The sequence below is a fragment of the Trachymyrmex cornetzi genome, unplaced genomic scaffold, assembly GCF_001594075.2.
Source record: "Trachymyrmex cornetzi isolate Tcor2-1 unplaced genomic scaffold, Tcor1.1 scaffold607, whole genome shotgun sequence".
Lineage (NCBI taxonomy): Eukaryota > Metazoa > Arthropoda > Insecta > Hymenoptera > Formicidae > Trachymyrmex > Trachymyrmex cornetzi.
This window is the reverse complement of record NW_017299923.1, coordinates 209,151-224,473: the sequence shown is the minus strand read 5'-3', so window position 1 is coordinate 224,473 and position 15,323 is coordinate 209,151. Positions and strand designations below refer to the sequence as shown.

The 15,323-nt window shown below is 33.6% G+C and overlaps 1 protein-coding gene across 1 annotated transcript in view; it reads right to left on the bottom strand.

Annotated features, from left to right (window-relative positions):
• LOC108766586 (prominin-like protein) overlaps positions 1-15,323 on the bottom strand; it is a 47,024-nt gene that overhangs the window by 21,394 nt on the left and 10,307 nt on the right. The window contains 2 exon segments of the mRNA XM_018515975.1: positions 3,679-4,031; positions 10,526-10,793. Of these exon segments, the coding sequence (XP_018371477.1) occupies positions 3,679-4,031; positions 10,526-10,793 (621 nt within the window).

The window sequence follows — 15,323 nt, the reverse complement described above, 5'->3', positions numbered from 1 at the left end:
ATGAGGCCCAAGAGTCGGATGGGAAACAAGAGAATTAGTTGCTGAAGCTGAGCGCATTTCAACTGAAATTTTTCCGTGACGGATCTTTCTCATACAGATGATATCATTCCGAACCATTTGCGCGATAAGTCTTTTCATTAGAATCTCATGCATCGAGGAAGGATTTTTCTTCGTCTCTGAGATAAAGACATGCACAACAAAAGGCCCTTCATCGGAAGTCAAGTATCGGTTACACGCTTGGGGAAGCGACTTAGTCGGCGATAGTTCGACATTCCTATTATACCTATAAGCGATGTCTTTTGCGCCTTGGAGAGAGGGTCATCCTCAGTAACATCACCTCTTTTACGGTTAGATTTGTCCTGATTAGGATTGTCATTTCCAGTGGCGAAAGTACCTTGAAGATCTTCTATTTGCACGTCATCTTCCACCAGTGTATTTATCAGCTAAGAGTCATCCGGTCGAGTTTCATTCACAGCTATTTGATCTGCGCTATTAGCGGCTTGTAAGAGAGCGAATAGACTAGAATCGCCGTTATGCGATGATGCAATATCGTTCCCGCCATTGGCGATCGAACTTGAATCAAGAGATGTTAAGGCGCATGCGCGTTGCAGAGGTCATGTAATTTAGCTATGATATCAATCGAAAAAGAATTAGCGAACAGTTTTGATTACATAATCAGTCTTGATTACGTAATAATCGAAGACATAATCAGAGTATTTTCAAAAACTAAAGCCAGAAAATATAATATAGTATGTTATATTAAGCGTCAAATATATTATTACAAAAGAAAATATAAAATTTATTGTATTCGTATTTCTGTGTTATGCAAATTGGTGGAAATTCCTTTAGTTGTTAGTTCGTTGCAGTTGGCGGGGAATTGGTGCTTCAGAGACTTAGCAATCCTTATGATGAGACGCAAAAGCAAATTCCAGCATAGGGCGCCAAAGGCGGTCGTAACGCCTTCGTATGTACGCCACGTTTACAGAAGATATGATTTTTTGCTTTTTATTAAAGAATTAAAGCAAATCAATGAATGTCTTTTTATTTACCCGAGGAAGAATACACGTTCACACAACACTCTGATTTAGATTATATTGTACATGTTGCATTATATGATAAATAAATGTATATTAAAAAAAAATTTTTTTTTAAATTACCTTTTCCCTAGTCTCTTTATCTTTCCTTTTTCGTACCTTCGTATTGAATTAGTTGATAAGAAAACGCGCTCGATTATTCATAGTATATTATTTAAAAATATTATAATTAGTTAATAAATTAAAATTATTGCTAAGTCATATCAGTAAAAGATCGTAAAATAAATACCATATCTATAAAATCGCGTGCGAGAAGAAAACAGAATGTGGGAGAGAATACAACGGGAAGAGATGGGAGTGCGAATCAGATGGTAAGTATAGGGCCGCAATGGATGACAGAAAAAACTGTATCCTACAATGGGTGGGAGAGAGAGAGAATGAGTTAGAAAGAGAACGCAACGGGTGGGAGAGAGAAAGAACAAAAACCCCCTTCCTTTCTATCACGGATCCTGATGACGCGCTTCTCCTCCCTTGCCTCTCGAACACAGCGTTAGCGATGCACTACCTCCTCCCTGATCTCTCTCACACGCACGCACTTTTTTTACGCACGCACGAACGCACGCACGCACGCACGCACGCACGCACGAACGCACGCAAGTACCGCATATACATATATGCACTAACACATAATGGTCTAGAATCCTCCTTGCTTTCCTACTGTATTTATAAATGTTCATTAAAATTTTTATACAAGATATTTCCTGTAACTTGATCATTTTAAATATCTCCGTTGTTTTTGATGATACGAAAAAATACGGGGGAGGGGGGGGAGATCTAGTTCGATTCGAAGAGGCACATATTATGAGAAAAATTTTTTTGCAAGGTCATGTTTTTTGAGACTTCAAGATCATCTTCACTTTTTTAAGTGGAACTGTATGATATTTTACATAATATTCCTCTAATTAATCTGAATATAAAAATATTAAGGTAGTGACATAAAAAACCAACAGCTTATACGAGATATTTTATATCTTGTTCTGGCATATATTGACATAAAATGTTAAATAATTCGTAAACTATTAATTTTTTCAAAATCGTACCTTAAATACTTTTTTTAACAGCATAATATTACTTTAAAAAAATATGCATGCAAAAGGATAATTTTTTAAATAAGTAACTATGTGTTTTTTCCTTTCACCAATTGATTCATCTCATTATTCTGTTCATAAAAGTATTAAAGTACGGTTATAAAAAAATTAATAATTTACGAGTCATTTAACATATTATGTCAATATATACCAGAATAAAATATAAATGAAATATCTCGTGAATTATTGATTTTTTTATATCACTACCTTAATATTATGCTTTTATAAGCAGAATAATTAGAAAATCATATAATAAAAAAAATCATATAATTCCATTTTAAAAAGTGAAGGTGACCTTGAAGTCTAAAAAAAGTGACTGAGAAAATTTTTGCTCACCCATAATATGTATGTGCCCTTTCGAATTGAAGATTTCTTGTAGTATTTTCTCATGTCATTAAAAACAACGGAGATATTTTAAATGAACAAGCTACAGGAAGAAACACCTGTATAAAAAATTAATCTATTATAGTATAATTTTCGTATTTAACGTATGAAATTTAAGTAAACTTTTGGATTGAGTTAATTTTTCTCCAAGAATTTGTTTCGTGCTTTTTCTAGAAAAGCAATAGATAAATATCTATAAAAGATTACAACCCAGGTAGCAAGGTGTCATCTATTTAACATCATTAATTAGTCATTCTTATGACGAATGTGACGTTTAAAATGATGTCCAAACATCGTAAAAATGACGTGGATTTGTCACAGGTTCATAATGTCGACGTCAAAAATACATCATTTTTTTCGTATTATTGACGGTAGCAAGGTGTCGTCCATTTGACGTCATTAATTAGTTAGTCTTATAACGAATCTATACGGTTCCTGAGATGAAGTGAAAATTACAAAAATGAACAAATTTGCTAGGTGTTAAAGTTATAAATATTTTAGTAAATTCAATTACTTTTGTAATTTTAAGACCATAATAAGCTCCTTGACGTCTAAACATCATAAAAATGACGTGAATTCTTATATTTTTTATCACTCACACAATGTCATAAACTGACGTAAAAAATACATCATTATTTTCGTGTTATTAACGAAATGTATGATGTTATTAATTGATTACTAATAATGTTACTAGTACGTCGACAATTGGCCATTTATTCGACGTCATTAAGTATGACATTGTAAAAACGTCATAAATAAATGACGTCATTAATTGGTCAAAAAGATGACATTATTATTACATCTTAAATAGGTCACATGACGTCAATAATTTAAAATGGCCAACTATCAACGTCAAATTAATGACAGTTTGCTATCTGGGAATATAGAGATCGAAAGAATAATTAGATCAAATGAACATATTTTAGATATTCTAAATTTAAATATAAATTTGCTTCGGACACGTGGAGAATAATTTAATTTTTTACAGTTTACTATGTACAGTTTACAATTCTCTTTTTCCTTCTTTAGCAAGGAAGAAAAAATATAACATATTAAGTGATTTTTTTTTAGTTCCGATAAACTTAAAGAATTTAGAAAAACGGGCTGCGTACCAATGTCCAATTGACTGGCATTTATCCTTAATTCCTGCGTTATTTTATTCATCAACCTGAGATCCTCTCTGATCGACTCTAAGCCAGCAACGATGTCATTCAGATTTGTCAGGGAGACGGCGTGAGAATATTCCGCCAGTTGTTCGGTAACGATTTTACCACTAGCCTGCAGGATATTGTTGAGCGTAACTTCAAGTTCCTCGGGATTGGTCTTGAGCAAATTGTCAATCTCTAGCTTCGTGGTAGTCAAGTAGAGCTTGACGTCTTTCAGACTTGTCTTGGCTTTACACGGAAGCTCTTTGGTTCCCTCTTGCATGTACTCGTTTGTCACAAAGGCACACACCACGCCGAATCTGCAGTTAATTGTCCGTGTTAATTGTTTACGTTTTATTAGAGTGACGAGACAGGGAAATAGAATTTCATTATTTTTATACGAAGCTGTCGTTAAATATATATGTTTGGAGAAATCCCGAATATTAATATCATATTTAACAACAGAGGGAATTATAACCCTCAAGTAAGAGGGTCTCTAAGCTATCCTACAGTCTGGCCACTCTCAACTACATTCTGATAGGACAATCTTGAATCAGACAAACATGGCGGAACTTCTTATGGAAAATCCTTTATCACTTGAATTATTACAATCGGGCACACAATAATTAGGTATTTTTTTTGTTACTAATAAATTCTTTTACAGCGTCTTGCCTGATGATGAGATCTTTTGCTATGGATAATAGCGCGTAACCACGGGTAATAACACTGATAACCTTAGATCAGGTTATGACCCTATATACCTTGCAATACAGAGACAAATGTTGTCGCCATTCATATACTCTCTGCAATAAAGCGAAGTATTTCCGCCATATTTGTCCCATGGCCAGACATTTACTTGAAGGTCTCTAGGATAGCTGAATATGGTAGTAAATCAAAACGTTAAAAATTAAGATGGTAAATTCAAATCATAAAATAATTAATTACACAGTCTAACAAAAAAAATTGCGGCGAATAGGGCTAGTATTTCTTAATAGATTTATGGTCGCTAAATCCAAATCCGCCAGCGGAAGATGCCCATCACATCAAATTTTTTAGTTAAATCGAGTAATATGAGCCAAAAACAGCGTTTTTTGCCATATTTACCATTTTTTGTGGCCAAATGAAATTTTATTCTTCAATTTCATAAACGGCACTCGAAAGAGCGAATTTTTTTCACCTTTAAAACGAATTTTGATTTTTACTATGCGATTTTTTTTCATCGAGTTATGAACGTTTTCTGAATTAATATAAAATGGTGGATCCAAATTAGCGGATTGAATCGCATTTGATCAAACATTGTAATATTACCGCAATATCATTCAATGGTTGCAATGTGGTACATTGCATTGTAATATTACAGCAATATCGTTCAATTATTACATTGCAGTTTATCGCATTGCATTATTACTGCAACAGCATTGAAATATTATAATGTATTTTATCGTAGTGTTATCTTTCTAAGATATAAATAATATTATGTTTTGATTCATTACTAAATAAATATTAAATATTAAAAAATTAGGAATATGGATTAAACATAATTCACAATGGATACAAATGAGCTGTATTGTGTCTTATATCTTATTTGTATCTATTGCAGTTATATTAAATATTCATTTACAATTTTTTTAATTTTTTCAATATTCAATATTTTTCTCCTGTTCTTAATTTATTTATTATGCGCGGGGGGGGGGAGGCAAATAATACATCATTGAAGTATATATACAAGTCAGTGTTCCAACATTCGCCGTTCAAAATGCAATAGTAACAAAAGTTTAGAAAAATTAAGTAAAACGTTTATTTAAAATTAAGTAAACAATTATTTATAAATTTTTATTTTAAACAATATTCTTTGAGATATAAAGGGTTTCAATATGACTAACCCAACTATACGAAATATTGCAATATTGCAATATTTTAATATATTACAAAAATTGCAGCAGTATTGCTGTAATATTCAAATTTTTATATTTTATTGAACATGTTGCAACAGTATTAAAAAATATTTTGAAGAAAATATTGCAATTTACTGTTGCAGTGTTTTGATTCAGTAGATTACATTTAGAGAAATTTTGCATACGTGTTGCTATAAAATTATGCAATATTTCAACAATTATTCCACTATTATTAATTGCTAACATATTATTGCTTAGCATTATATTCCAAAATACATATGATAAAGTTATGATTAAAAAATATTCAGGGGCTTAAAAAGCACATCTAAAATGGTTTGGGAATCTCCAGGAGACTCGTCTACTCGACTTATAAGAGAGAATACTCGTGTATTCCTTCTTATAGAACTTCTGGACATTTTCTCCTTGCGAAATGCGTATCCTTTTCTCGCGACGGGGCCGTATATTTATCTATTGGATTGTAATACAACAATATATTGCAATATTTTCTACAAAATTAAAATTACAATATTTTGCAATATTGTAGCAATATTTCCAATAAAATGTTATAGTTTCAATAGTGCAGCAATATCGCTACAATTGCTAATATTAGGCATAATTGAAATATTGCTGCAATATTGCTGCAATATTTCGTGCTGAAGGGATAAGTACGCGGTCCAGTCACGAGAGGGACACGCTCGTAAGAAGAAAACGTCCAGCATTCCTATAAGAAGGAATACACAAATCGAGTCGGCGTATCTCCCGGAGATTTCAAACCTTTTTTGAGGGGGTTTTTTGGTCTCCGAATTTTTTTTATCATGACTTTATCATATGCACTTTAGAGTGTAATATTAAACAATAATACTTTAGCAATTAATAAAACTGGATTAATTATTGTAATATATCATAATGTTGCGGCAATATTGCAGAAATATAGTAGAAATATTCCTGCGATAAATTTTTTGCAGACATTTATTATTGCCATATTTATACAACATTATTGGTATATTACTATGTAATATTACTACAGTATATAGAAATACTATCGCAATATTGCAAGATATTAGCATAATATGTAAAAATATTACCTAATATTATAGTAATATTACAAAAATATCGCAGAAATATTTCTGCGATTTTGCCGCGGACATTTAATATTGCAGCGATATTTATACAATATTACTGACATATTACCATGCAACATTACGGCAAATTTGTAATATTACTGCAAGATTATTACAATATTATATGCTGTGTGGATTTCCACGCGTAGGGAGATCCACCCCAACATCCTCCTACCTAGGGGCGTACGACTTTCTACGAGAAGCAACTCCACCTCCCTCTGCTAAGGAGCATCCGACTTTCCACGCGAAGCTAGTTTCACTCCACCTTCCCTTTGTCAAGGGGTGCGTGACTTTCCACGCAAAGCGAGATCCTCCTCCTTGCCTCAAGTAAGGAAGGATATACAGGATGTCTCAGAAATAAGGCAGGAGCCGCATTGGGGGCATAGAATGGATCAAGGGGAACAAAAAAGTCTAATACCATTTTGAGATATTCGCTGTAGTTTTCGAATTAAAAAAAGAAACATATAAGTCAATGTGCGGTGAAGCCGTGCCGCGCGAATTCGTAGCATGGCCCATCACGCCTCACTCAGTAGCGTACCAACCTCCATAGTAAACTGCTCTTATGTTCTTTCTACCTATCCCCCCTCTTTAATCTCACTTCCCACTATTTTCTAACATCAACTTTACTTTCCTTCTTTGAAAGTCATTTTAAATTTATTTTGTCTAATATCGTTGAAGATAAGAGACACCGATCTTTCTCTCATCGCATTGTCTATTGTACTTTATTCATATATTTTAATTTTTTTGGATTGAACTCTCAACTACAATTATGAAAGGTATTTTTCTTATTTAATTTTAACTAGTATTAATTGAATAGATAGATATACATTGTAGGTACATTTTTAGCTTTCATTTATATCAATATTGTATTGTCTCTTCAGATTATATCATTCTGTCATTCTTATAATTTTACATTATTATATTTATAACTGTAATGCGTTATATTTCGTTCTGGACACCAATGTATAATCATACACCGACTTTCTTTTGCTGTATAATTTTGTACTAACAAAACGAAGATTCTTTAATTATTGATACCAACAGTTAGATGTCTTGACATTGCAAAGTATATTTTCATTTGCCATCGACCGACTATAGTATAAATTTTTACTTTTCTGACAAATTCTAATGTATGTATTTTATGTATATTACTGTTCATTTTAACTAACAAGACGAAGATCCATCTTAATTTATTGATACCAACAATTATATAATAATATAATCCAAAGTATATTTTCAATTTTCAATCGACTTTATGTTATGTTTTTTACCGTTTAGACATATTTTGTGAACATTAATAATGATCCGATCGTGATCGAGACATTTGTTGTTAGCCGGCATGTTATTAAAATTCGTAATTAATTTATTAAGGCATTTTTTTATTTATCTATCAATTTTATACGTAAAATTTTTTTCTAACTTTTTTTTTATTCTTGAGCCATTATACTATTATATGATTACATTTATTTAAATTATAACTATATAAGAGAATAAATCGTTTTTTAATTCATACTTTTATTTTGTTTTACATTTTATTAGTTCTTTATTTGGTTTTGATACATATCTTAATTTGCATCAACACATATTTTTTAACTTTAAATTATATCTAATTAATTTATATCGCTGAATCTTTTTGTTTAATAATAATTGTTTTTCAAAATGTCCGTCTGTTAGACAGACTGCCGAAGATTCGTCAAAACGAGTTCACCAGTATTAAAAAGTCTTTCTATTAATGCACTACTTGATAGACCGGTATTATATTTGATTAAAACAATTTTTTCAAAAGAGGATACTCATTTAACGTGCTGACATCGGTATCTCCCGAATTTAAATAGCGTGCTATCTTTTAGTCTTATTAAAGGAACTCTATATATATATTGTCCATATTTATAGTCAGATTTTATACTTAAGGGGATCCTAAAGACGTCTGTATTACCGACTAAACACGTATAATTTTTGTATAACACGAATACTCTTTTTCTCTTTCACGGATTCGAAAATCCTTTTCCAGGATTAAAGTATACGCATTAATACGTGTTTGTGAAGTGGAGTCTATGCTGAGAATGATCAAAAATTTGGAAATCGATTTATTTTTTTCCAATTCTTGGGGGCCGATTCTGTAAAGCTGGCCGCACACGATGCATGATTTTTATGCTTGCTCTCTTGCATGCTGATCAATGCACGTTACTTTGCTCGGTTTGCTGCATAAAGGCCATCACACGAAGGTGACAACCGTGGTGGCTTTAACCTATACATTTCACATACGCATGACACGAATCAATCATGTGAGTAATTCTTAACGTTTTGATTGGCGCGTGCAAGAAAACGATCATGAAATAATGCACCGTGTTAAACATAGAAATCAAGGATGGTAGTATACTTCGTCCAATGCACCAAGGTGTTTAGCACGCATCAGAGCAGGCACAGTAGCATGTAAGCCCATTATGCAGGAAATCGTGCATCGTGTGCGGTCAGCTTAACTCTTAACGACAGTCGTTGATATCGTTGCGCAGATATTATGTAGAGTAAAAAAGCTGCGCAATGACATCAACGACTGTCGTTAAGAATTATAGAATCGGCCTCTTAGTGTAACATGGCGTCTCAGCTGTTAAGTTGCGACAACATTTGCTTGATATGAAAGGTTTGCAACGCGAACGTACGAAATAATAGTTCCTAAACACGTAATTTGCACGAACATACAACGTCGAGTTTTTAGAATTAGATTTAGACGCTTTATCGCGACAAATTCGTTGTACGAAAATTGACACGTATGTGTGGCTGCGTGTATCATAGGCTGCGTGTATCATAGGCTACGTGAGATATTGCTGTGATAGTATAAAAAGACATGTGATGTGCGGCGCGCGGCGCGACATCTAGTGATTTCGTCGGAGTTCGAGCTTTGCTTTAGGATCCTCTTAAGGCTTCCTTAAATTTATCTTCAGATGCTCAGTAGCCAATAAAATAATTCGTAGAGTATCTGAAGATAAATTTAAGGAAGCCTTAAATATAAGGCCTGACTATGAATACGGATATATATCAGCGGAATAATGAAAAAAATAACATAAAATTTCGTTACTTGTTATTGAACATTGTGACTTAGTTATCGTTACTGTTACTAGGAAAACTACATTACTCATTCGTTACTAAAAAAAGTTACTAAACGAAGTTATATTATACAATCCTGAACGAAGTTAAATTATACAATCCTGAAAATAATGTATGTATCATATGAAACACACAGAAATCAAGGATGGTAGCATGCTTCGTTCAATGCATGGAGATGTTTAGTATGTATTAGAGCAGGCACAGCAGCATATAAACTCATCATGCAAGAAATTATGCCTCGTGTGCACTGTGCGGTCGGCTTAAAACAATTATATCGCGCATCTCGAGTCACACCGTCGTGGATTAGTCGAGGGATTTAATTTGAACGAAACTATCTCACACGTTATGTAGCAGTTATATTTATATTTGTTGGAAAAAGAATTCGAAAGTTTTATTTACATCTTATACATGGTATAAATATCATAAAAAAATTAAATTATACAAGCCGTATTTAAGTAATCTTCATGCAAAGATAACGCATTAATCAGTTCCAGAATTTTCGGTCTCACTGTTCAAATAATTTTTAACTTCCATCACGGTATTTACCGCAATATTTCTTTGGTAAGCAAATGAGCCCTTTAAATCGTCTTGTTTGATCTTAATGACCAATATTTACCAGGAATATAATTTTTTAAAACATACTGAGAGGTATGTATACCATTAAATGTGGCATTTATAAAAAACGTAACTTACAGAATAATAGTAGCGACAACGATTAACACGATGCTGAGCATAATTTTCCTGCAGTGATCGTGCTTTTTATCGAAGGGTTGACTTCGGGCACCGCAATGTCCCGCGCATCTACAACAACAGAAAAAGAGACCGGCGCAGGGGAGAATAGCTGCCAGGATAAGTCCGATCAGAGCGAGACCAGCCAATCCTCCGTAATGCGTTATTATTATCTTCCATTCCTTGAGAGGGTCCACGAAAGCTGGAGCGCCGTCGACCAGAGTGATCATACCTGCAAGGGAAACAGAAACATGTCGTGTGATTATTAGTCCCCTTTTGTCGGATACAATCGTTACCACGAGACAGGAATTAAATCAATTAAAGAAATTAAATCAATTAATTTAATCAATTAAAACAAACTCTGATTTTAGTTGACCTCGAGTTACGGGCTAACTAAATTGTCTTACACTACACATCGGGCTGCAATCTAGAAAAATAGACCGCGCTTTACTGCAATCAAGTCAAGGAATGCAGCACCGTCAATTTTTTGGCAATAGTAAAATCTGCTTGTAGGAGTCTAAAGATCGAGTCAGCTATTAATGTAACTTACGTACATGCAGAACGGCAAAAATTGCTGTTCAAAAAGACAGACAACACAGAATTTATACTTAAAAAATTACATATGGATCTTGTTATGCGAATTAAATAGGATTCCTATACAAGGGTGAATGATTTCATTGAATTTTCCAGGGATGATGCGTTGTAAGACAGAATCGATTTCTAAAAATGAAATATATGGTAAATCTATATATTTCATCGAGAACAGCTGATAGCTCCTTTTATGGTAACGAATATGAGGAATCGGGCCGAACGAGGACATGTTGAAAGTAGGTCATAATAGGTCAGGGTGTCGGAAGGGTTGCTAGGTCGCAACGGAAAACAACGAGGACAGTCGGACGAATGTCGAAAATTTATTTGCTGAGTAATGTAACTTAAAGAAGAAATAGGTTAAAGCTCCGATTTGTCGGGTTGGTGGCTGCGTTTCAGACTGCTAGCCATAGCTGAATATATTTACATTCGGTGATCTCCTATACTCTTTTTTTATATGCACGCGCTGTATACGTAATCCTAGAAAACTGAGAATAGAGAATAAAAAATATCTCTTTCTCTCAGGCAGAAAATGTAGTATTCTAAAGTTCTTAGGCAGTCCAATCTGTAACGAAACGATCGGATTAATCCCCGTGACACGCTCGTCGATCAGATAGTACACTTGATTTTATAACGAGATCACATGCATCTGCACAGCTCGCTCTAGAAATCGCATTTGCCACGAATCACCGATTGCGCGTCTAGTGACACGTAAAAGGATTTTTCTCTCTTTATTTTTATTAGACTCTTTCTCGAGAAGACGCTAATATTTGTGGCCTGTGATGTGAAAATTCCTACGCAAAAATTTATAGTAATGATAATTAAATAGAAATTTACCACCCTTGTAAAGTTGACAATTTTTAAAATTTCAATATAATCGATAGAAAGCTGACTCTTCTTCAAAGAAGTTTCATAAAGAGCCCTGGCGATTAAAAGCAAACAATGAAAATAAAGAACGAATAAAATAATTGTTTATGTCAATTTAAGTTTCCATTATGTAGAAATTAACAATAATAACGGAACTGAATTTATTTCTGATCATTGACAGAGGATCTGCATAGAGATTAGAATTAGTTTCAATTGGAAATGTACATAAAAGAAATTCAATTGGAAGAACATAAGGAATATAATTGTTGTCACAGGAACATCTGTAGGTTGTAAACATCTGTAAGTTGTAATTTAAATTTTATTTACATTTTAATTTTTTAAAAAAGGATTATTTATTTTATTTAAAAATTAATATCTTTTTCATTATAATCACAGATGGCCATTTATGGCATAGTTCTAGCATAAAATATCTTAGGGATAGAAAAACTTAAATTAATTTCAATAGAATTATGAAATTATTCGAACAAAAGAATTAGCTTTGAACAGGCTTGTTTAGTTTATTTAAAGAAACGATCAAAATGATTCTGTCAAATGTTCGTCTAATTGAAATTGCACATTTCTATGCCCATCTCCATGATTCTCAAAAACGCAGTTCGTTTACTGCTGAATCGAAGTGGAGACCACTGTCAAGTTTCATGAATTGTGGACATGGGAAGGGTTTTTCGAGGACGATTCTAATTAGCAGTAGATAGTGGTAATGATGACAGAAAGAATCGGTCGTGAATCGTGATTGGACGTTGCACTCGTTAAGGAGCATGTATATAGAGTTCGATGAAAATTTGAGCGAGGACTGTTAATTCACAATTGAAATTGCCCCGTACTGTAATACTGTACACTGTTAAAAATTTCATGAAATTTAATATACTTTAAGTTAGACAATTTGAACTTAATTTCATGACATTACATTAAATTTAATGTATTTATAACTGAAAAGTATATTTGTGTACATGTAGATGAAATTTAATGTATTTTTCATGAAAATTTATGAAATTTAATATACACGTTCCTTACATTTAAGTACCTATTGTAACTTAATTTTTAGTTAAATTATTCATTACTTTTAATTTCGTTCATAACCATGAACTTCATTTACATGTAAAGGAAGTATTTCTAACAGTGTAAAAATGATACATAACTTTATGTTCAATTTCCGATTATGTCAAACATGAAATTAATGGAAAGAAAATTTTATTACTATTTATTATTGAAACCCATTGACCCCTGAGTAGTATATCTATAAATAAAATAACCGTGTTAGGCTTCGCTATGATAAGCAGGGCAATACAGAGATGCGTTTCATAAGAGCCGATAGAATCTATAATCTGTTTTTGACGCAGAAATGAACGTTGATGGTATCGTTGACGTGCAGTGACTGTCTGATAAAAAAATGTCTCATTATCGAGGTTGTATAAATAAAAAGACGATCCTAGTTTTATATTCGTTAACAGTTTTCATTCCGATTTTTGTAAACAATTCTAACTTCGTTGGAAAGTATTCCTTTCTTTAGGCGTACTGGGTGAATAAACGTATTAATAGTTTTTGTCGATGTAGATCAACTTTAATTTCAATTTAACTCACCCTTCATCTTTTCTAGTTCCAAGAATACAAAAAAAAAAAATAAAAAATAAATTGAAATGAGATAAAAATTAATCTACATTGGTGGAAACAAGCATAACACAGACAAAACAAGCTATAAAAATATATCATAACAAATTTACCTTTTTAAGAAAAAGGTAAAAAAAGGCGCCAAGTGTGCGTGCTCCTATAAAAAAAAAAACCGTTACATAAATTATTATACGCTCTTGTATATATACTCCTTGAAGAAAAAACTTCCTATTCCAAATCTATTCTAAACCTATTTTCCCCAAACTATGAAAGTATATAATAATAATTTTTTTCAACAAATAGCGAAGAGTTGTACCGACGATTAAATCGTACCTCCATTGTATTTTCTAAACGAAACTAAATTTTTTTTTAAAGATAATGACACTGATGTGACGCTAGTAATATGAGTTAAGAACTATCATTTTTGTTTTATCTTCGAGTCATCTGTTTACGAGTGACATTCAAAACTGATTTTGTTCGGTGTCTGATCTAAGTTTTGGTATAATTTACCTAAGGTAGGTCTTGGGTGGTCCCGTGCCGACGCTGCACGTTCGCTTCCTTGACGTACTGCACGTGCGCTTTTCTCATAAATTTTAAGATCATAAAATTAAGAATAAAATTAAGAGACACTTCCACATGCTACAGATTCCGATCAATGTCCTTTTCCACCCTTGACCAATTAGAAAGCAAGAAATAGTTCCACAACCTAATTAACGAACCTATCCACCAATCATAGCGCTGTTAGTTAAGGCAGATTACTATATAAAAACTCCGGTTCCGCGGGACTCAGCGCCTTTTTTCCTTATTTCTCTCTGGGGACGGACGTAGCAGTCCGAAGCAGTGATGCACATTTGGCCCCCGGCACCACAGAAAATCCCCGCCCCACCACTTCTATCGCCACCAAACAGACACCTACTGGCATCAAGTCGGCCGACTTCGCTACTGCGCGAGAGCGAGCGAGACAGCGAGAGAGAGAGTGCCCGTCCTTCTCGCTCTACTAGTAACTTGTAAACACAAGCGAGTAAGAGCGAAAAGAACGGCCGCTTTCTCTCTCGTTGTCTCGCTCGCTCTCTCGCAGTGGCGAAGTCGACCGACTCAGTGCCAGTAAGGGTCTGTTTGGTATAGAAGTGGTGGGGTTGGTTTTCTATGATACCGGGGGCCACAAATGTGCATCACTGATCCGAAATTCCATCGACCTCGCATACTTGACTAGCGAGACTTAAAATTTTATAGTCAGTACTAAAGAAACATCACCAACCTCGCACATCCTGGCCAGAGCACCCCCACCGACAAGCATTTCAGTAGTAAGTCGGTATATCTCTCCCCCCCCCCCCCCCCGATATATCGCAATTTTTTAACAATAATTTTTATTTCCCCACTGTGCGCTGATATTTGAGAATGAGTTGATAAGCGAAGTAGATATTAGTTAAGTAGTAAAGCAACTTTCTGAGATTTTATAATTAATATTTGCCTGGTTATTCCCTATTTTCTTCGATTCAGGAGATTCGTATTATATTTATCTATAGTCCTTTAGTTTTTGAGCAAATTTCTAAATACCGTTTTTACGCTATAATTGAAAATTTACTGTTGCTCTTTGTCTGGCACAGAGAACTCCTTGTCTAGCACATGTTAAAAGTACTAACTTCAAATGCAATTATCTTTTGATGCTTGGTTACCCCCC